Genomic DNA, 21,354 nt, shown 5'->3' on the forward strand with positions numbered 1-21,354 from the left:
TTCAAGGGCGTTGGTGTGTCCCACGCAAGCATGCAAGCAATAATAATAATAAAAAAAGGTTTGGGATAAAGTCGGGTTCATTGCACTCGTCTCCTGTTTGCATTTATTATGAGATGCTGGTATTTTTTCTTGTGCCCGACGTGTCCTGACATAATAAACTGGCCTGCAAATTGTGACGGATTGTCGCAGCCGTTGGGCTGTTAAGAGGTTACTGTAGTCGGCGCGTGGTTGCGTAATCGGCGCTCCTGCATGTAACCGAAACTGGCTATGTGCGGTTGAGGCTTATTTTTGAGAAGTGACTGCTGTTTCCAGGCGCTCAGGGCGAAGCGTAATGGTGCACTTAGCGTTTAATCAGCGTTGCTCGCGCGCGACTTTTTTCATCGACTGCTCATTGGTACCTGTGATTACTGCGTGGGCGGTGAACCGCAGCTCGCAAGGCTTTCGCGACAGTGAATTCGTGCGACGTGTTGTTCACAATGGACTGATCATCGTGTCGCTTGAGATCTTGTGCGATATTGTAATATCTTGTAATACCACGAATCCTGAAAAGTGAGGTGTTGGGTCATTTGTGACTCGCTGCGTGACGTCAGTGCTTTGGGACTGGCATGTTGCCAGAAATTGGGCGCCTAATTTGCGCCTCTCTTTTTCTGCTGTTCTGCTACAGATGTTTCTCTGAAGCGTGATGGCAGCATTAGTGAACTGTAATGTCTTGTTCTCTTTTTGCCCCGTAACAACGGTTTAGCTTGGGCTTTAAGAGATCAGTGTAACATTTGTTCCTTGTACAATTAAAGCGTTATTAATTCGAATTTCACAGAACTGGAGAAAGTGTCCGAATTTTACAATGTCAAATTATCAGGAGGACCTAAAAAAGACCATAACAAAGTGTCCCATATCCACATACTTTTATTTGCTGAAAAAAGAAAAATTTCTAATCATTGATTGCTTTGGGGAAGAAATTTGCTTGGCAGTAGCAATTTTTCGCAGGTGTGCCAAATAGTGTAGTGCGCCTCCGCCCGCTCTCCACACACAGATGCTAACTGTCACACTTGCTATAGGAACGATGGGCACATGTGCAGATCGTTCAACCCACTTTGTTGTCGCAGGTCATCTGCGCAAGCGGGCTGATCATATTGATGGTCTCCTTGGTTGTAGTCTTGTCGCGTTTTTTTTTTTTTCTTCTAATGGCAGCGGTAGCCTAGTGGTATGAGCATCCGCCTTGTATGTGGGAGGTGCCGGGTTCGGTCCCCAGTGCCGCCGGGTACCCACCACCGGTGATACAATGGGTACAAGCTTTCCTCTGCCTGGTTCTCGGCTTCTTAGAGTGAAATGCTTGGGAAATGGGTCTTTGACCCCACCTGGTGAAATGAAAACTACCTTGTTTCATGGCGCTCTTTGGCTGAATCTGCCCTTGTGCCATAAAAATTCATCTTAATCATCTTTTTTCTTCTATTATGTATGCCCCATCCCACTTAAGGCTTTCTAGAAAACTGGCAGTACTTCTGAAATAAAATTTAAAAAAATAAAATAAAAGCAAGCCCACAAAGAGGACCTAATGCAAATATTGATTACAGGCTGCATGATAACACAAAACACTGTGGCAACGTGGTCACTGTGGCAACACACACGCGATGAAAGCAAAGAAGAAAATGGCAGAGAGCAGTAAAATAGCATCCCATTGTACCATATTAACTGATTATCATAGCACTGAGTATGGTACTTTTACAATTGTGTTTGACATCAGTGCCATTCATGCTGTTATGGCCAGATCGCTGAGTCCCTATCATCATTACCTCATCTCTGGCACTCTGTATACACACGAGCCAATCGGAGCATGGCCAAGTTGCTCCGAATTAACGATATTTCCATGCCACAGAATAGCATATATGCTTGGTGGGACCGGATGACGTGTAAGAGTTATCCTGTTTTTCCAAATTAACTGGGTTTGAATTAACACAGGTTTACTAAGTTTTTATTTGGACAAATAAACTGTGTTCCGAGATAATGGCTATACAGTCCTTGGTTAATTTTGATTTTGCCATTTCTATGTGTGAATGGTCTCATTTTTCTGGTGCAGCAGCAGAATGCCGGTGCTGCAAAAAAGTGCTGTTTTTCTTTTTCTTTTTTTCATCGCGCAATGTTTCGAGAGCCATGAATACTTTTGTGCAGCTGTGGGGTATTTTTTTTTCTTTCCTAGCCTGCTGAACACATTTACCTAATAGCAGCTTGTGGTTGCAGTTCGGTCAGATTGTCTTACTTTCAGATTAATTTGCGTCTTTGAAACACGGCTTGCTGTCATTTGTAGTATACACAAGTCCTTTCTGTCATTCATTCTCAACTACAAAGGTGCCATTCAGTAGTTGTACCACATTTGTATTTTTTTTCCTTCATTTACGCGGTGTGCAAGGGCTGCAATTAAAGCTCGCTGTTTGATGTAAGCATGAATTTTCAGAAATGTTGAATGATTTGAAAGTTTGCACTGATTGCACTTAACAGCTCATACAAAATTGGAGTAATGGCCTGAATGCAAGGCGTTCTTCCTTTACTCCATTGTTTTTATTAATCGACTCCTACTTGTTTAAATAGTGTTTGTACTGTTGGGCATGCATTGTTGCATTGCACCCACGTCGGATCACAAGGCAGTGACAATGCAGAGAAATAACGGGCACCCAGCACGAAACTTGGTGACCTGAAAGCAACATTTATCTTCTTCTATGACATATAACAGTGATCATTGAGCATTTCGACCAACATGGCCCAATGCAACTCTCTGTGCCCAGAAATATTAACATATTTAAACAAGTGAGAGCCAATTAATTAATAACCATAAATTGTATTTTGGAGCATTGCTGCAAAGCACGATAGAAATGCTGCCATCGATGACAGGGCACTGAACAGAGCAGCAGCCGCATGAGTCAGAGGAAAACGAAGACAAAAAGGAAATGCAGGAAATATACCTATAGATAAGCTATGTAATTATATTGTATGCCATCAGCTGTACTTGTTGAAATTATTGGATGGAACATGATGCAGGGAATTATGTTCGCAATGGCTTACAAAGCTGATTATTGTTATATGAGCTGAGGAATTTTCTTTGTTCTGATAAAATAAGTGTTTAGCCGGTCCAGCCTTTCTAGGCAAAAAGTTGTTTCAATGGTATCTTATGGTGCGAGATGAGTGTTGGTTTCAAATAGTTTCACTTCAGACTTGAGAGTTTCTGAGAGACTTTCTGCCAAGTAAATAGAAAAATCTGCAGAACAATCCAGGTCCCTCTGTATGGGCTTCATTAATTAAGCGCTTTATTGAGCATAAACATCACTGTAAATGCAGGCATTGGTTAACAAAGGGTGATGGGACCGTATTTATATATTCTAAAGAGTATCTGCAAGGACCCCTTGGTAACTGTAGCCCATCAGATGAGTAGCGGAAAAATGCCAGTCAGAAGCATGCCAGGCAAGAAGATGCAAGCTGTCTGTTGTGAACTGTGCACCTACAGAAAGTATTTAAACTAGGAGGTAGGAAAGTTTAGGTATAAGAGGTAATGGCAAATACCTCGACAATATATACTGGCGATGTTATGCTGCTAAACAGTTCAGGGGACCAATTACTGCAAGTGATCGAGAACCTGAAAAGTCCAAGTATAATGGTATCTTAATGAATGATATTGAGTGAAGCAGCGAGTTTGACTCGTAATGAGGGACTGGAACCAGTTGGGGACTATATCTTGGCCATGTAGTTGCTAGAGATGAAGTATAAAAATGAAAATCGTTCAGTGGTTGTGTTGTGGATGCACTCAAATTAACTTGCCTTTATCCTTGAGAAAGAAAGTGTCTAACTGGTGTATCCTACCATTCTTTACCTGTTGGGCCAAAACGTGGAGGTTTACAAAAGAGCTTGAAATGGGACTAAGGTTGGCACATCAAATGATGGAAAGGGAAGTGCCCGGTGTAAAGTTAATGGCACCCTCAAAGCACTTTTTGAACTTAATGACTAGGTAAGTAAACCAGCCCAGTAGCTGCATTGTATGCTAAGGAACAGAAGCCAAATGTAATGCCCTGCGCGCAGCAGAGGACCTGCAGACTTAGTCCAAAATTTTCTTCCCATTTCCAGCATTTGTTTGAAATCTCATTTCTTCGCAGCGGTGGCCTAGTTGTTGAGCATCCGCCTCGCATGCGGGAGGTGCGGGGTTCGACCCCAGTGCCACCGGGTACCCACCGGTGATATGATGGGTACAAGCTTTCCCCTTGCCTGGTGCTCAGCTTAAATTATTTAAGGTGAAATGCTTGGGAAATGGGTCTCAGACCCCACCTTGAGCAGTCGAAAATACCTTGTGCCATGGCACTCATTGGCCATAGCTGCCCTTGCGCCATAAAAATTTATAATCATCACTTCTATTTAACTCTTCTGTGTTGTCTTCACTGCTATTGTCCCATAGTGGTTGGAGTGCAGCTGCTATCTGGATTTTTTTAGTCCTGTTGTGCACTTGTGCTGCCAGTAATTGGCTCGCACTCACAAATGGGGGAAAAAAAAGGTGCAGTCATTTCGCAGTACATTGCCAGAATATTGCAGGGCCAGCACAGACGTGTCCAGCATAGTGAACATCTGGAAAGGAAGATGAAGCGTCGCAGTAGCAGAGGGGAAATTTTCAGCCAGTAATCATCCTTATCACCTTTGAAAAATCTGGCTTTTGGGGGGGGGTCCATGAGTGTGCATATCATGGACGAATTTAATTAAAGGAAATTAACTTTGGCACCATGAGGAAATCAAAGAACGGGTAAGCAGAGGTTTCTTATATATAGTGTGCTCAAATGGTTAGTACCTAGGGAGAAGAAACATAATTGAGGATGGCAGGGAATGAAGTGGAGTGATGAGTGAGGGAGCTTTCTGGGACCGGTGCTGGTGCAGGAGGACAGGTTTCTTTGGAGATCAGTGGCGAGTGAGAAACTGGGGTTTAAGTGGTGGGAATGGTGAAGTTCAGAAACCTGGAAAAGTTTGTTGCACAATAGTAAAGCTTACACACCACAGCCTTTGAAACTGCATTGTTAGGATAAACCTGATGGCTCTCTCTTAACCTTTCTAGCTTTATTAGTCTTGATATTTTTATTTGGATGCCATGTGACACTTGCTAGTTTCAACATGGGACATACAGGTTAAACATGCACCTTGCTTTGTGCTTGTGTGAGATTGATCACTTTAATCAGTAATGCCATTTGTATCAATAGATTCCTTGATCTTGATAAGCAGTGGGCCCTTGACACACTGAGGTTGTGGGTCATGGGTTCTGATCTCACCAGTGGCATGTGGTTTTTTTTTTCTGCTTTATAATCAATTTTCTTAAAAATAAAAAAATAAATACCCTGTTAATGTCCCATTGATGAACACGACAAATTAAAAAAAAGAACAGCCCCTATGCTCCTTGTTTTCAGTGACTGGTGGCTTCTGTTAAGGGTGACATGTGACAGACTAAAGGGTCAGATAGCAGCAGCCTTACTTATTTCATTGCAATGCCAAGGCCACTTGCTGATGGTAGCAAAGCATTGAAACACGGAAGAAAAAAGGAAATGGTAGAGTGTAGGTGCTCTGTCCTTCTTTTCACACCTTGAGTGCATTCTGCATTATACTGTGCATTTTTTGAGCACAACTAACCTGGAGGGCAGCTTTTCACTGCAAAAATTCCTCAGCTAAATTTAATTGCACCTTACTCGTTTGCAAATAAATAAATCCCTTTCATATCTGGTTCATGCTGAAGTAGGGTCGCCAAAAAGTTCAGACATCGTAAGCCCTATAATGTTGCAGCTGGTTCCTAATGCTTAACCCGTATAGGCCGGAACTTCAGAAATTAAAAAAAAATTATATAAAATGTTTTTATGTATAAAATGTTTATTTCACTTCACAATTCCAAATTTTTATTCATAGAAATATTTTTCTCAGCTCCGACTTTTGAGCCGTCCTACAATGTAGGATACTATGCAAATTCGCTACCTGTTATGTGTATAGTAAAGCTTAAAACATTTTACATTTACTTTAAAATCACATTCCTCCTCATGCATGATGGATTCCTTGTGGTAATGTGTAAAATTGTTTTTCTTGCAGAATTACAATGCAGTAGAATTTCAAAAATGGCATTCAGGGAAGACTGGTGCATTTTTCTGAATACACACAACGAACAAAAACGAAACGCACATAACACAACCCTTGCACACGAAAAGTTCCCTTTTGAACCTACGCTAGCGGGCACAGGCATTTACGCAATAAACTTTGAGTTACTGCGCGAAAGAGCCTTGTCCTACATGTAGGAGTATAGGCATATATAGGTTAATTGGCAGTGTTCTATCATGTAAGCTTTTGGGCAGTTAGGTAGGTCTCTTATCTTTAATTTATAACTTTTTATTGTGGTATGAATTTTGCTTTAGTATTGAACTTGTCATTCCATAAGTATTTAAGTGTCAAATACTTGGGGCCTTTTGTTCTGAGAATGTTCGTTTCAGACATGCTAGTGTTGGCAGGTTTGTTGGTAACTCCTGTTTTCATCTTTTTTGCAGGACCCCGCAGGTATATTTGAACTAATTGAAGTAGTTGGAAATGGTACCTATGGTCAGGTGTATAAGGTATGTATACTGTTGAAACGTATTTTTGTTAAACAGTTGCTTTCATGATATGATTTGGTCGAGGAAAATATAGTTCAGAGTTTGCATTCAGTTGGTTAAACGATAAATGAGTCAGGTTGTGCATAAAATATTTTTGTAGTTTAAAACACTGAAAATCATAAAGGCAGCTTGCCGGTAGTACCAAAGCAGTAATTTTAGCGGATGGATCTGCTGTGAGTAAGCGAACACGTAATATACATCCATTGCTGAATCATATTTGCTAGGGAGAACAAAACCCTGGAAACAAAAGCTAAATAAAAAAAAAACTTGTGTTCTGTTCATTGCAGGGTCGTCACACTAAGACTGGACAGCTTGCTGCCATCAAGATCATGGATGTCACTGAGGTGAGGGTTTTTCTGCAGGAATGTGCAGGTTGCACAAACTGTGTGAAAATGACCACCAAAGCAGTGATGTGCAATTAAATGTTAGTATGGTGAGCTTTACTTTTAAGACTGCAGTTAGCTTTATGGCATGCAATTTGCAGATTAATTTGCCATTAGTAAATGGCTCCAACACATGTCATTATGAGGCAGGCTGCACGAAAGCTGCACGAAGTCTCCGAGCTGATGCCTATGCCTTGCATAGGTGGCGTTTTTTCACCTTAGTTTAGCACACTGTTCTTAACTGAGTTGTGTTGATATTTTATGAGCAATGGGGTTTAGTAAATATATGACTGACCCATTTCATTGCATTTCTATCACTGTGGGCATGAAGGAAGGAACCTGCTGTTGTAGACGGGGAAAATTGGTAACATTAAACATGGTTGTGATGATGTTGAATATTCTTGCAGCTTCAAGAAGATGCGTGACACAATGTAAGAGTTAGTGGTCTGTCAGTGCATGGCACACATTTTTACTCAAAAATGCCTTGCATATAGTTTGAGAGTGTAGAAAACTTGCGCTTGATAAGTAGCATCGTTTTTCTTGACCCTTAATTGCCTGAATTTAGTAGGAAAATAAACTGCATGGCAAAAAAATCTATTCTTGTGTTGTTTAGCACGAGGCATTTGTTGTGCTTTATTAATATTAGCCTGCGAAGTGCTGCTATTGAGGTATCTATAACTTTTGGCAATGATCTGAATGCTTGCAATGCTTTAAAGCCACCACATTTAGCACGTGAGGTTTTTCACCTATTTTATGCTGCTTTAGGTAACATTTGTAATTTGTACTTTTTTCTTCTCTCTGTTATAGGATGAAGAGGAAGAAATTAAGCTAGAGATTAATGTCCTCAAAAAGGTAAGCGTACTGAGACAAGCCTTTCTTCATTTAGACAGTTAGAATTAGCCGAAAGTTTACACTAATACCCCCAAGCATCTCTAAGGACTCTGAGAATTGCGCACTTTTGTTCATGTGTGCACGTCCAGATGTTTTGTTTGTAGCTGCTCATAAATTTGTAGGGAAATAGTTAAGCATTGCATTGCTTTATTAAGAACTGTATACTGACATCACAGACATACTAGTATAAATGCAAGCCACTGGTAATGTAAAAACCAGCATATCATTTAAAAATGTTTATATTGTTACCGACAAACGTAGCAGGAAGTAAAAAGCTCAGCCGTTTACTGCGGCAAGGCTTGCCAAACAGCCGCGCTCATTCAAGACAAAGAACACGTTCGGCCACGCGCTGAGAGACAGGTTCGGCTACCCCGTGGCGCCGGCACAATGTCAGCAGTGTGGCAATATTCATGTGTGCATTTAATTCTGCTGCAGAACCAGTACACATATACTTGGACTTTTGTGGTGAACTTTAGCATGAGCCAAATGGGTTTGACGATTGAATTTTTTTTTTTTTTGTAGTATTCCCACCACCGCAACATTGCCACCTACTATGGGGCATTCATACAGAAAAGTCCACCAGGCAAAGATGATAAGCTCTGGGTGAGTATATCATTCTATCTGCCACAGGTAGCGCCACACAGTATAGTGCATGCATTACATTCTCGTGGCTGCTGTTTTCATTTCCAGTTGGTCATGGAGTACTGCGGTGCTGGTTCAGTCACAGATCTGGTCAAGTGTAAGTACATTTAATTGGTTAGATATTAAGCATGCCAGCAAGGAGCAAACTAAGACACTTGTTCGGCCAACTTCACTTTTGGTCTGCACTTTGCGTTTAGCTCAAGAAGGCGCCAGAATCATTGACTCTCTCATCAAGCAGCAGTGTTCACTTTGTTGAGTGGTGATCTCAGTAAAAACTTGTTTTAAGCAGCTGTTGTATGCTAAGTGTGCACATCATCACTATAATTGGAATTCTATTTGCAGCAACCAAAGGCCAGTCACTGAAGGAAGAGTGGATTGCGTACATATGTCGAGAGATCCTCAGGGTAGGTGATGTCTTGTCTTGTCATGAGCCATTTTGGGTGTAGGAGTGCTAGTATTGCGGTGCCAAGTCGTCGTCTTCCTCTCTTCCACTCCTTGCATGCAGGGTCTAAGCCATTTGCATGCAAACAAGATAATACACCGAGACATCAAGGGGCAGAATGTTTTGCTCACCGACAATGCTGAAGTGAAACTTGGTGAGTCTTATTTCGGGTGTCTAAATTGAGTTGTTTTGGTGCTGGTTGACCTTGGTGGGAAAAATTTTTCTTGCGGTAATAGATTATACCAAACTTAGATACATTGCTGAATGCTTTGCTGAAGACTTATCTAACGGGTAGTGCAAGAATGTTCATTGTTGTTATTCTTGTAAAATAAAAAAGATAAAGTTCTTGCACTGTGTTGTTTGGCTCTGTTCGTAGTTAGTGCATCCCACTACTCAGGCAAGCGCAGGCAGTTTACAAAAGGTACTGCCATTTTTCTGTGCCAGGTGCAGTCCCATGCAATTAAGCCCGTTTTTCAGCTTGGCATTTCAACGACAGCTTGCTTATTTCAGAACAGGACCTTTGCAGTCCAACTGTAACATAGGTTTTTCACACCTTTAATCTAGCTTTTGCTGATGTGGTGTAAACCACGTGCAGCAGCTTATAGTGGAAAGCTGAGTAGAGTCCAGCTTTTTGTGGCTGCCTGACTGCCTCCTAAATATCTTTATATATTTGGACATCACCGAAAGTGCAGCTGAACATGGGGCAGCCACGCTTGTAATGCACTACCTGGGGTAACCCACTGATTGTTGTAGCAGAAGGCTTAGTTTACTGAATGGCACTGCATGTTTGTGGACATGGTGTCGAAGGCAAAGTGTGAGTAGTTGGCAGAAATTTAAAGAAAGGGAAATGCAAACTCCCTGTGTAGCAATATAGGAATGGGCTAGGCAGTATGTAATAATGCTTTTTTTAAAATGGGAACAGGAAAAATTATTGCCAGTATGATCTTGAGAACACCTTGAGAACATGCCAGGGACAGCCAGCTCTAAACCGTGTGTCGAAATTTATTGCTGCTGTTATTTTATTGGCAATTGAAGGTGTCTGATTGTGCACAAAATAAATCAGCAGATCTGTGTTGTGATGACTTGGGTAAGTGAAATCAGCTACAACATTGCCGAGCTCCTGTTGTCTTTTAGGCAGGAGTAGTAATATTTTTTGTGGTTTTTTTTTTTGCCACAGTTTTATTTCTGGTGTTCAATGAAACATGTTGGTAAGGTAGCATATGTATCTGACATGTAGGATCACTGGAAGGATTGGCATTTGGTTATTGTGCAGCTTGTTGGCACTGTCTGATGCATGTTATACTAATTGGTCTTCATGGAAGTGAATGACATGGTGTAATAACACGAATATAGCAAAATCACAGCAATTGCTCTTCAAAACCTGCTTGACCGTAGCTCTGCGGCTGTAATGGAATAACTACTACAAGAGAGAAAATCCTCTCCTCAAGTTTCTTTACTGCACTTGTGTTGCCTTCTTGGTATTCAAAAATTGGGCACCATGGAGCATTACAGCCTCTCTAGAACAGTACCAACGAACTGTTTCAAGTTGCACCAATCTACTTTTTATTGCTTTTGTTGCATTATTATTAAAGTCTCGTTGCGGCAGCTTTCCTGAAAATTCAGCTTGTAGTTTTCGGTCTGTGCTTACAGCATTGTTGGTGGATGTGCTGACCGAGTTGCTATTCTCTGCAGTGGACTTTGGAGTGAGTGCTCAATTGGATCGTACAATAGGACGGCGTAACACATTCATTGGAACTCCATACTGGTGAGCTTCTGAAGGGTTGTTTATTTATTGACTTTCCTCTACGTATCTCCTTACAGACCAGTGCTTTATGTTATAATTTTCTGTACACATGTGAGTGACCATTTTGTGCGATGTTTACTTTGCGGCAGTGAGCTGTATCGATACTAAAGACTAGTGCTCATATTGTTGCATTGTACGTATGTGAAAGGATGATAGGGCCTATATACTGTGCTTGAATTTTCTTTATTTAAAAAACTTAAACCTTCACTCCCTGTTGAAGTAAAAGCCAAATAACCTTTAATGCTATGTTACTTGCATGTGCCAGCAAGGGTTCTGTAATATTTGTCTTAGTTGAGATGTTAATCAGTCTGAACGCTTGTGAACAAAGGACAAATATGCCTTTCTAAGCATTGTTCTTGCAATTTTCTTTTCTTTCTCTAACCAGGATGGCCCCTGAAGTGATTGCGTGCGATGAGAATCCAGATGCCACTTATGACAACAGGGTGGGTATGGATTAGCTATTCTGAAGTATCACACTGCAACTGTAGGCATAATGTAACACACATTTGTTTGCACGGACCATGTTAAGGCTCACATTCTCGTGGCAGTCTCTGCTAGCCTGTGTAACAGCTTCTTTGCTTAATCATCATGTCCCCATACAGAGTGATCTGTGGTCCCTTGGAATCACTGCACTGGAAATGGCAGAGTCACAGCCACGTAAGTTTACAACTTTTATCCTGATCGTTTGATGTTAGCCAAACAGCCTACTGTGCCTTCATAGTGAACTTGGGATCACTTCATTGTGCCCAGGGTTCTGAAATGCAACTGTTGGGATTATATTTGATAATGTTAGTGAATTTGATTTGTGAGTAGTTTTGCAGTGTGATCTGCATTTCAGAACTGAACTGAATGCTTTCTTTCAAGTATGAATGTTCAAAGCCTGTTTATTCCTTTCAGAATACCTCTGGCCTTTTTTGTGTATACTGGGTGCATTATTACTGTGGCTTCTCTCTCTCTCTCTATTTTTGTACAGCTCTGTGTGACATGCACCCTATGCGGGCCCTGTTCCTGATTCCCCGGAACCCACCGCCTCGGCTAAAATCTCGCAAGTGGGCAAAAAAGTTTCACAGCTTCATAGAGACAGTGTTGGTGAAAGACTACCAGCAGAGGCCCTACACTGAACAGCTGCTCAAGCACCCCTTCATCAAGGACCAGCCAACTGAGAGACAGGTGTGTGCCATAATGGCATGGACACTCCAGTTATATTAGAGATGTGCCAGTGGGGAAATTCTCTGTCCTTGTTTGAACTGACACTAAGGCTAGAAGAGCAAGTCAGACTACGCTGGTGGTTTATGCTTTGGAAATTCCAGCAGTATTTTTTCTATTTGAAAAGGTGATTAGGCTGATAAGTCATCCTTTGGATAATCTAGCCACTTTTCTGCATGAAAAGGGAACTGTTTGCAGAGTGAAAGGCAAATGAAGATGGCAGCACAGTCAGAGCTGAGGACACTTGGAAACTACTGGCACTGCAGATATGGCAGTAGGACAACAAAAATTTGCCCAACTGCAGTATGCCTTTTGCAGAGACCAGTCTTCTATAATGGATCCCGGGGTTGCAGTAGCAATTGAACCATAGCTAGGGAAGCAGGATTACACACCTACTGTTTCAGGTGAACAGAGTATGGCATGCTTGCTGAGAGCTTTTGTTATGGCTGTTGCTAGGTGTGTATGACGACGTCCACTGTCTGCAAACCAACTCACCGTTCTGGTGGTGCCAGCCTTGAATTAAAGAGAGCACTGCAGAGCTTGGGCTGTCGTGTTGAGAGAAGAGTTGCAAGCGCCTGAACTCTGCAAACTGAAATTCTGCTTTTGTAGGCTTTGAAATGTCATACTGTCATAGCTCCCGAGTTAAAAATCAAATCAGCGCTACTGCCTGTGCAGTCTGGTACACTGCTCTGTGTGCAACAAGACATTTTGCAGCGAGTTCTTTTCTGTAATCCAGACAAGGTATCAAGGATCAAGAAAGGTTAGCTCTTCAAATTTGCCAGTTTCTCATCAATGCCAGTGGAGCATAAAGTAGCATTGACGTTTGCATTGTATGTATGGGACATTCAGTATGTTATCATCTTTGCCCTGAGTTGAGCCCTTAGGGGTGCCCCTTTGCAAGTGTTGCCATTTCCCCCCTTGGTGCAGGTACGCATCCAGCTCAAGGACCACATGGACCGGTGTCGCAAGCACAAGCGCTCAGCCTCTGGAGCAGGAGGCCCGAGGGAGGTGCCAGGCGGACCAGACGATTATCGCTACAGGTTAGTTGCGTCATGTTACTAATGGCAGCCTAAAGGCATGTTTACACTCCGATGTAGGACACACGCTGACCACGCTGACCGGGCAGCGTGGTTGCACAGAGGCTACCCGGAGCTGGCATAGCAGCACGTTGGTGGGAGTTTGTTGACCAATTGCAAGTGTTTGCTAACCATTCGCGGGCGCTCGGCGTTTGATGTATCCAGTGTGTAGTTCGTTATAAAAAATACATTTTGCATACATAATGCTAAAGCTACTTCTAAGTGTTCGATAGGAAGCGTAATCCACTATATCAGAGTTCATTATATCTGGGTTTGACGGTAGCACTGAGGCACGTCAAAGCCTCCAGAGTGTAGGAGGGCCAAAGTTTCGCCTGGCGCTGCATCACCAGCCTGATGTCCTTGACCTCAACTGTTGCTTGTCCACATGCCAAGAACAGCTATTTGGTGCAGTTGGGGTGCCACTGCAGTCTAAGTGCACTTTTTATAACTTGGAGCCACTCGCAGGTTTTCATGCGTAGTCAGCACATGAAGGTTTTCATTAGACAAACTGTGGCTCTCATTTGGAACAGAACAAGTTACAATGGATTTTTGCATACCAAAGCTACACTCAGACAGAGGCATTGCAGCAGTGGCAGGCTTGGATTAAGTCATACATATAGTTGAGCTACTTGTTATCACATCTTATGGAAACAGTGCAAACTGACAAGGGGTGGAGGAACGGACACAGCAGATGTTGTTCTCAGTTGCATTGGGGGTCTGCACACAAGTAGCTTTGCATTTCACCTCCATCGATGTTCCTCGAAAGAACTCGAGCTATTTTGGGGCAGTGGAATTCAGACATAACTGTCAGCTGTTTTGGAAAGAAAGGGAAGTGTGAAATTTAAAATTGAAAACTTCTTTAGCACTTGCCTGCATTATTGTAGCCTGACTGCTTTATTAAGCAAGGTGCTGACTGATCCCCAAGCGTTGGAGTAACCCATAGTCCTACTGCTCAACTCACAAGTGGGCTAGCGTCAAAACTGTGTGCATTAGGCAAAGACGCTCTGGACAAATGGCACCAATGAAGGTGCACATGTAGGGGTGGCAGCAGGTGCAAAATAGGAGCTTATTTTCAACACTTTACTACAGGAGTAATTCGCCGAGCAAAAATTTTTGTTGCCGCATGCTGCTAAATGATTAAAGCATGTAATGCTGGGAGCAGATTTCTCAATTATTGCTTGCAAATTATTATGTGCACTCTAATTTAGACCGCTCGTTAACTAGTTCTATCGACACAACCTTGCCATGTTGCAAGCCTACTAATATTGGCTTAATCTGAAAAGTACATCTGTATTAGATTCCTTGTACTTCAAAATATCTAGCCACATGTTCTGATGAGAGTTTCTTTTTTGCTCCGTTTTCTTTGCAAGCGGAGGATTGTAAATGTTGTTATGGTTCCGGGTGCTCTTTTCCTGGCTGCTACGTTTCTTTGAGCCAGTCCCGTCCAAGCTGCCATAGAAACCCATGCAATATAAACTCTGCTGTTACAAGGAAACTGTAACAGCTTTTCTGCATACTACATCGCGAGTGTCACTTCATGGTAGTGTTTCACCCCTTGCCAGCATTTTGACAGCTTACATTTAATGCGTGCGGAACAGTGACAGGGCCAAAGCGGCCCTGACACCTGCAGCTTAAAAATGAAATTTCTAGGTTCGAATAGGCGAGGGTTGTGTAGGATTAAAGCGGCCACGTGGATATGGTGCAGTAGCACGCCGCTCAAGCAGACGAAGAGCCATTGCAGGGCATCTCAGTTTCTGTGGATGCGAACAATCACATGAGCCACAAAGCCTTGCAAATGCGAGAGAAGCATGTTCTCCTTAGTAGAATTAAAACTTTAAAAAAGCAGACAACGGTGCACGTTTTTTTTCATGTGCGCTTCCTGGCTCTCATGTTTCCCTAATATTTTTTTTCTGAGGTCCTATGAAAAACGCAACAGCAGACCTCTGCTGTATATTGAGAACTGCAAAAGTGAAAAACTGGTAACATATTTCAAATAAGCTCAGAAAATTGAATAAGACTGAAGAGTTTCCTAGCATTTGATCCGAAAATGACAAAAAAAAAACCACTAAGACCCTTGTTTTCCCTTATAAATAATAAAGTGCCCAATGTTGAAGGTTAGTGGCCTGAGAGATATGACAAAGTGCCCTCCACTCGCCGGACGTCACCAGCATGCAAATGACTTTTAGCTACTCAAAGTACCTTTGATGGTGTACAGTGCCAGAGAGGGCCAGATTGCTGCCCTGGGTTTTCTTGTGGCACGGTAGTGACTCGTGGCCATGTAAAATCTTGTGCTAACATGGCCAGCTCTGCATCTGGGCTCTTTTTTTTTCCTTTCTGCAGTGGCAGTGAGGGCGAGGATGAGGACGGTACAGCCGGCGAGCCAGGCTCTGTTGAGCCAGCACAGCGCGACCTGACCCTGAAGCGCAACTTCCAGCAGCTGCAGGCTCGGGACGGCACCCTAACCGCTACCCCCCAACAACAGCAGCAGCAGCCGCCACCACCAAGCAAGCCACCTGAGCTCCCTGCCAGGCCACCACCTGTGCCACCACAGAGAGTTATTGGTGAGTGACATGTGTCTCACCTTTTTGTTAATATCAGAACCATGCCATGATTGCATCAGTTTTGTACCGGCTGCATTTTTCATGCTAATATTCCTGTGGCCAACAGAAGCCAGAAGACAACCAGCATTCTACTTGACAGTAGCTAGTATTGTTGTGAGGGGTGGCTACAAAAACACTTGTTACCATTTTGCTGTCTGTAATGTTATCTAGAAGCCAACTGCTGTGCTTATCTTCTCAGATGTTCAACTTGCTTAAGTTAGTGAAAGCATGAAAATAGCGGCATGCAAGCCAAGCAAACACAATCAGACTTCATTACAGGTAATGTCCTGTAACGAAATGCAAATATGATGTGAGAAACATAGTCAGACCCAGATATATCGAATTCAAAGGAGATCCTCAAATAGTTTGATGTATCAATAATTCGATATATAAAAAAATGGCATTAGGTAAGCTTATATGTAACCTGGAAGCAAAAGCAAAAATACATTATGCCAACACTTGCGGTGAACTTCTTGCAGCGATGTGCCATCCACCGGCGTGCTGGCGGCACACCGCACCCAACCTACTTCGCATTTAAGCTCCTGTGCTTTGGAACTGCCAACTGCCTATCATTAGACGTTTAATCCTATTGTCAGTACACATGAGAATAATCTTGTTAAAATTAAGGTACAGTTGGTTTCAACAACTCCTTCTGCAGTAGAGCTGGCGAAGCACTCCAGGCGAGGCCTGCTGCTAGGCTTTAGATAGGTTTGCTTCACCACATTGCTGCGATGTGGAGGGAAAAATTTACAGGAGACCGAAGGTCACCCTGAGGCACTCCTGACATCCACCTCGTCACACTGTTTCACAGCGCTAGCACTGCCACGGGGTGCCCAGGGTCCTATCTCTGCTTGAGAAATGTGTTCGGGGAGCACTGTTCGATATATTGAACATTCTGCTGAACACAAGCTTGATAAACATGGACTGTAGCGGTATACAGTAGAACCCCGCTGTTACGTTCCTCACTGCTGCGTTTTCCCGTCTGCTACGTCGTTTTCATCCAGTCCCGGCATAGCTTGCATAGGATCCAATGTATAAGGAACCCCGTTGTTACGTAGTAGCTGTGAAAACATTCCCGCATGATACGTCGCAGCTTCGCACCCCTAACACGCCTGGGCTGAAGTAGGCAACGCGCTGCAACCGCCATTTTGACTTTTGGCGAGTTTTGGCCGGGCTTGGCTATGGAACTGGCTGCAAGAAGCCGCACGCCAGTTCGAGAGGCCGCCACTAGGTGGCGGTTCGTGAAAAATGCTCTCACTTTTACGGTCGCCGCATGGTTGTTGAACGGGTCGACTCCTCTTCTATCATGCTATCGTCATTGTGCATTAAGCCTCGTGAACGTCGAACTAGTGCTTAGAAGGCGTCGCGCAAGCGGAAGGCGCTTTCCCTTGAGGAAAAGCTGGATGCATTAAACGCAGTCGACAGGCAGGCAGCGCGGAAGAGAGTTGACATTGCCAAGGACCTTGGTCTCCCACCCTTGACGCTTAACAGCATCGTCTCGAAGCGTGCCGAGATAGAGGGAAATGCCGCGCTCTTCGGCCCGAAAGCAATGCAAGCTCGTGGCAAAAACGGCAAGCCACCATTCTGGACTTTTTAAAGTTCTAAGCGCACTCTGTGGAAATAAATTGTCTATAGTTGAAACTGCACTTTTTCATTCATTTTCGGAGCTTTCCTCACTGTTGCGTTTTCCTGGCTGTTAACGTTTTTTTCCCCCGGTCCGGTGAAAAACGTATGAATGGGGTCCCACTGTACTTTTATGTGGATTTCAAGGGGCTGTTGTGACTGTTCGATATAAGCAATTATTCGATATATCTGGGCTCAACTGTATTTCCATCCAACTACTCATGGAAATTGAAAATTTAGTTTTTGTCTTCGTTGAAGTATCTTCATTTCTCCACCAATGGATGCGATTAAATATTAGAATGATTTGCAGCGTGCAGCAACCACTCGACATGACACTGTGCCAGCATACTGATTCTGACACTCTTGCTATCTTCCTTTGCAACAACCAAGGTTCCGCTTTAAGCCGGCTTTTAGGATGGACATGGCTTCCAAATGGCAAAAAAATTTGGTTTTCTAAAAATCAAAGTATCTGCTCATACGACTTTTTTTTTTATGCTGTCCCAAAGTTTCATTGCTGAAAACTACCAAGAAGTACTCCAAAAATATTGTTCTATCAAGCCTTGTGGTGCTCTGTATCGTGAAATGGTTGATAAGTCTGCATTTTCTGAACCCCTTGTATTTGTGGCACCATTTCTCGACGGATAGCTGGTTTCATCATTCTCAGACCGGGCGCCTCAGCTTGATTCCAGACGCAGAAGCAAACACACAAAAGGCAAAAGTTTCTATGTCATGCCATGTGAGTGCTTGATGTCAGCAATGGTCTCCTCAACCGTTGCCCCTAGCAACTGGTGTAGTTTGCATGGGAGCAGGTGGCACAGTGTCTACTCTTGTGTGCTCCGCTAACTACGTTTGCTCATCTCACGTTAGATTATTTTAGATTCGAACTTCGGCGACAGACACTGTTTTGAAAAGAATGACGAAACAACGCATTGTTACAGCGAAAGCGAGAGCCGCCAGTGGCCAAGTATGGTGGGAAGACCTCTCTGAAGGCTGCTGCGAGTGAATGGACGCTTATCTAAAAACTTCAGGCTCCGATCGTAGTGTATGTGCAGTAAGTGGCTTATCACAAATGGAAACCACGCGGTGGATGTCATGGAGCGCAGGCAAACAGTTTGGGCGCTGTTGCTAAAGCGCAGCAATCTACTACAGGTAGGTGAAGCGTTCAAGTGTGTGCCATTTGGAGAGAGGAGTCATCAAAAGGGCACCAGGATAAAAGACGGATAGCCAAGCAATGCTGCATTCAAAACGACACCAAGGGCTCTACCTGGGTGCCCTCTGGAGAAGTAAACACGGCATTTAACTTTGAGTGCCTTTTTCTCAATACTGCTTTTCTGGCTGTTGCTCACCTTGTGAAACTGGTTTTTTTCATGACTGTTTGTTTTGTTGCATTCCCAGAACCACACCAATTGCAATGACAATCTTGATTTGGTATTATATTTTGTACACAGCCTGCATGTCTACAGCAACTGTACCGCAAAAAGTGACGACTAAAAATTTAGGTGCCCAAAAAAATCTTCAGATTGTCTTGACATTTAGCGTACATTCAGAAATCTAGTGAAGGTTTAACCAGTTTTCTGCCATATACAAATACAAATACCTTTATTTCAATATCGAGGACGTTAGGAGTGTACCCAAAAATCCTATGGCTGGCTTGACAGAAGGGTACACCCCTACATACTGATAAAACGGCAGAAACAGTGCACGGACGGAGTGTCAACAACAAAAGGATTATTGGACATAGCTACAGATTTCCTTGTAAGTCATGACATTTTGTCGAATTCCACAGGGTGAAGAAGAGAACAAATTTGCAGAACAAAAAGTTTGAGTTATATAATGCTTAAATCTTGTGTACAGTAGAATCTCGATGCTACGAACGTCACGGGGTTGTGAAAAACATTTGTATCATCCGAAATCCGTGCTGCCCAAATGAACAGAGTCCGTATGCAGAAGCACAGGAAATTATTCACGCGGATCTCTTTATGGCTGACGGGATTTATGTATTCACGGTCGTGCACCTTTTTTCACTACACATGATGCTTACCACACAACTGGCGATCGCAACGTCAGGGGAAGGTACAGGCTGTGCCACTGCTCACTCGTGACGTCGACGGTGTGTACTATGCTGCTCCCAGTGTGTACTGCGCAATTACTGATGGCAGCATCGGTGATTTGCAGGCAGTGCTTAGTGCTTGAGGGTGTGGTCACAGCTTACACATTCGTGTTGTTCGTAGTGGCACAGGAGAAATTTTGTAACATATCCTACGCATTTATGCTTAATGCACTCGGAACAGGGAATATTGCAAATTCTTATCAACTGTGATCATATCATCAGGATCCTACTGTACTTAGTTTTGGGAACATTACTAACATGCAATAAATTTTCCTCTAAATTCATTAAAAATAAGTTTGCACTGTAAGCCGTGTCCCTTAAGCGCAGGAAGAAATATGCTGTTGCAAACCTACAGAGTGTCAAAAGGAAAAGGCTAAAAGAATTCTGTGTCCGGTATTGTGCCAGTCTCCTGATGGGGCATTGTGTTGCAGTGGTGCCAGATCCACCACCTCCCAGCAAACCGTTGCCCCCAATCCCTGTGGAGGAGGAGCGCAAACCAGCCACACCACCACGTAACCACCAGGCTGGTGCCCGCGGAGGTTCATCACACCAGCAGCAGCAGCAACCCCTGCCACCTCCACCCAACAGCAGGGGCCCAAACCGCAGGCCAGAGGTGAATAGCTGGCCATTTTCTGTGCTGCTGTGTTTCTGCACTTCTGCCAGAGCCACAGGCTGGCTCTAAAAGCCAGTCTTTCATGCCTGTACACACAACTCATGTATGTTGCTACTAAAGCAGTGAAGTTGTAAGTTTGAGGCACGCTTTGAACTGGCACTTAAAGGTGTGCAGACACGAAATTTATTATGCCAGCCTGCCCCAAGAGCTGGAATACAGTGCAATCCACTTATAACGATATTGAGAAAACCAGAAAACCCGATTGTTATAACCGATTTTCATTATATCTGGACCGGCGAAACAAAACAAAAAAAGGATTCACTTATGTGTTCCCCCATGCATGTAGCCACCGGCAGTCCGTTCGCAGAGTTTTTTTGTCATTTTCTTCAAAGTATCTTATTCTTTATCAAACTTTCAGACAAATTTTGGTAGTAAACGCCATCCGGGCGGCCAGACTCCAATCGTTGTATCGTTATATACGATTTATTTTTACATAGGGGCAATGGGAGAATTGATAAATCTAAAGAATTTGATCATCATAAACGATATGTTGTTATATCTGGTATCGTTATAAGTGGATTATACTGTAGTAACAAATGAACAAGCAGCAATTATAATAGTTCTTTAATGCCTCGCGTGACCTAAGTTCAAGTTGACATCATAGGCACCATTTCGCCTTAGAAACCGAAACATTGTGAGAGAACAAACTCAACTATAAGTTATTTACCGGCTGCAGACGATTTTCACATAGTGATTTATGTTTACAAATGTCTTGCATACCATTACAAAGACCATAAACCATTACAAAGAAACAACACGCAGCCAACTTTTGGTGCGCATACCCGTGAAGTTGGAAAAACTTTATTGAAGCGGAATTCGACTCCAAAAAATTTAAAAAAAAAGTTATGATGGAAAATAATTGTATTACCCTGGATGGTTAGTGACAGGGAGTCGTAAATACTGCATTGTAGCAGAAATGTCATTGTTTCACTGTATTTAAGCATATGTTAAAAAGAAGTACCTTGTCTATGGTGCATTCGATTCTGTAAGTAACATTTTTTTGTTTGGCCACCAATGAATATAGAGTTGTAAAAGGATAAGCAGGTAATCTTCAGGCAGTTTCATAGGTCTCAGTGTAGATAGATAGCTCGTGGGTTACATACAGACTGTTCCTCAGTTATATGAGCGTCGTAGAATGCTTCTCACTGTTTAACCAGTGAATTGTTCTAGCTCAAATTTCGCACAGAAATGGAATTTGGTCGGCAGAATTGTTTTATACCACATTCCTTTGGAGTACTTGCCTGAATCAATAAGAAGTCA

The 21,354-nt window shown here is 42.9% G+C and overlaps 1 protein-coding gene across 10 annotated transcripts in view; it reads left to right on the plus strand.

Annotated features, from left to right (window-relative positions):
* Positions 1-21,354, plus strand: part of msn (serine/threonine-protein kinase msn) — a 53,146-nt gene that overhangs the window by 1,386 nt on the left and 30,406 nt on the right. For all 10 annotated transcript variants that reach the window (XM_077659084.1, XM_077659086.1, XM_077659085.1 and 7 more), the window contains exons 2-15: positions 6,540-6,605; positions 6,932-6,988; positions 7,835-7,879; positions 8,441-8,521; positions 8,609-8,657; positions 8,903-8,964; positions 9,066-9,156; positions 10,695-10,767; positions 11,192-11,249; positions 11,409-11,463; positions 11,780-11,976; positions 12,940-13,052; positions 15,429-15,649; positions 19,853-20,034. In XM_077659084.1, the coding sequence (XP_077515210.1) occupies positions 6,540-6,605; positions 6,932-6,988; positions 7,835-7,879; positions 8,441-8,521; positions 8,609-8,657; positions 8,903-8,964; positions 9,066-9,156; positions 10,695-10,767; positions 11,192-11,249; positions 11,409-11,463; positions 11,780-11,976; positions 12,940-13,052; positions 15,429-15,649; positions 19,853-20,034 (1,350 nt within the window). The remainder of the gene's footprint in view (positions 1-6,539; positions 6,606-6,931; positions 6,989-7,834; positions 7,880-8,440; positions 8,522-8,608; positions 8,658-8,902; positions 8,965-9,065; positions 9,157-10,694; positions 10,768-11,191; positions 11,250-11,408; positions 11,464-11,779; positions 11,977-12,939; positions 13,053-15,428; positions 15,650-19,852; positions 20,035-21,354) is intronic.

This window comes from Amblyomma americanum, chromosome 3, assembly GCF_052857255.1.
Source record: "Amblyomma americanum isolate KBUSLIRL-KWMA chromosome 3, ASM5285725v1, whole genome shotgun sequence".
NCBI classification, from domain to species: domain Eukaryota; kingdom Metazoa; phylum Arthropoda; class Arachnida; order Ixodida; family Ixodidae; genus Amblyomma; species Amblyomma americanum.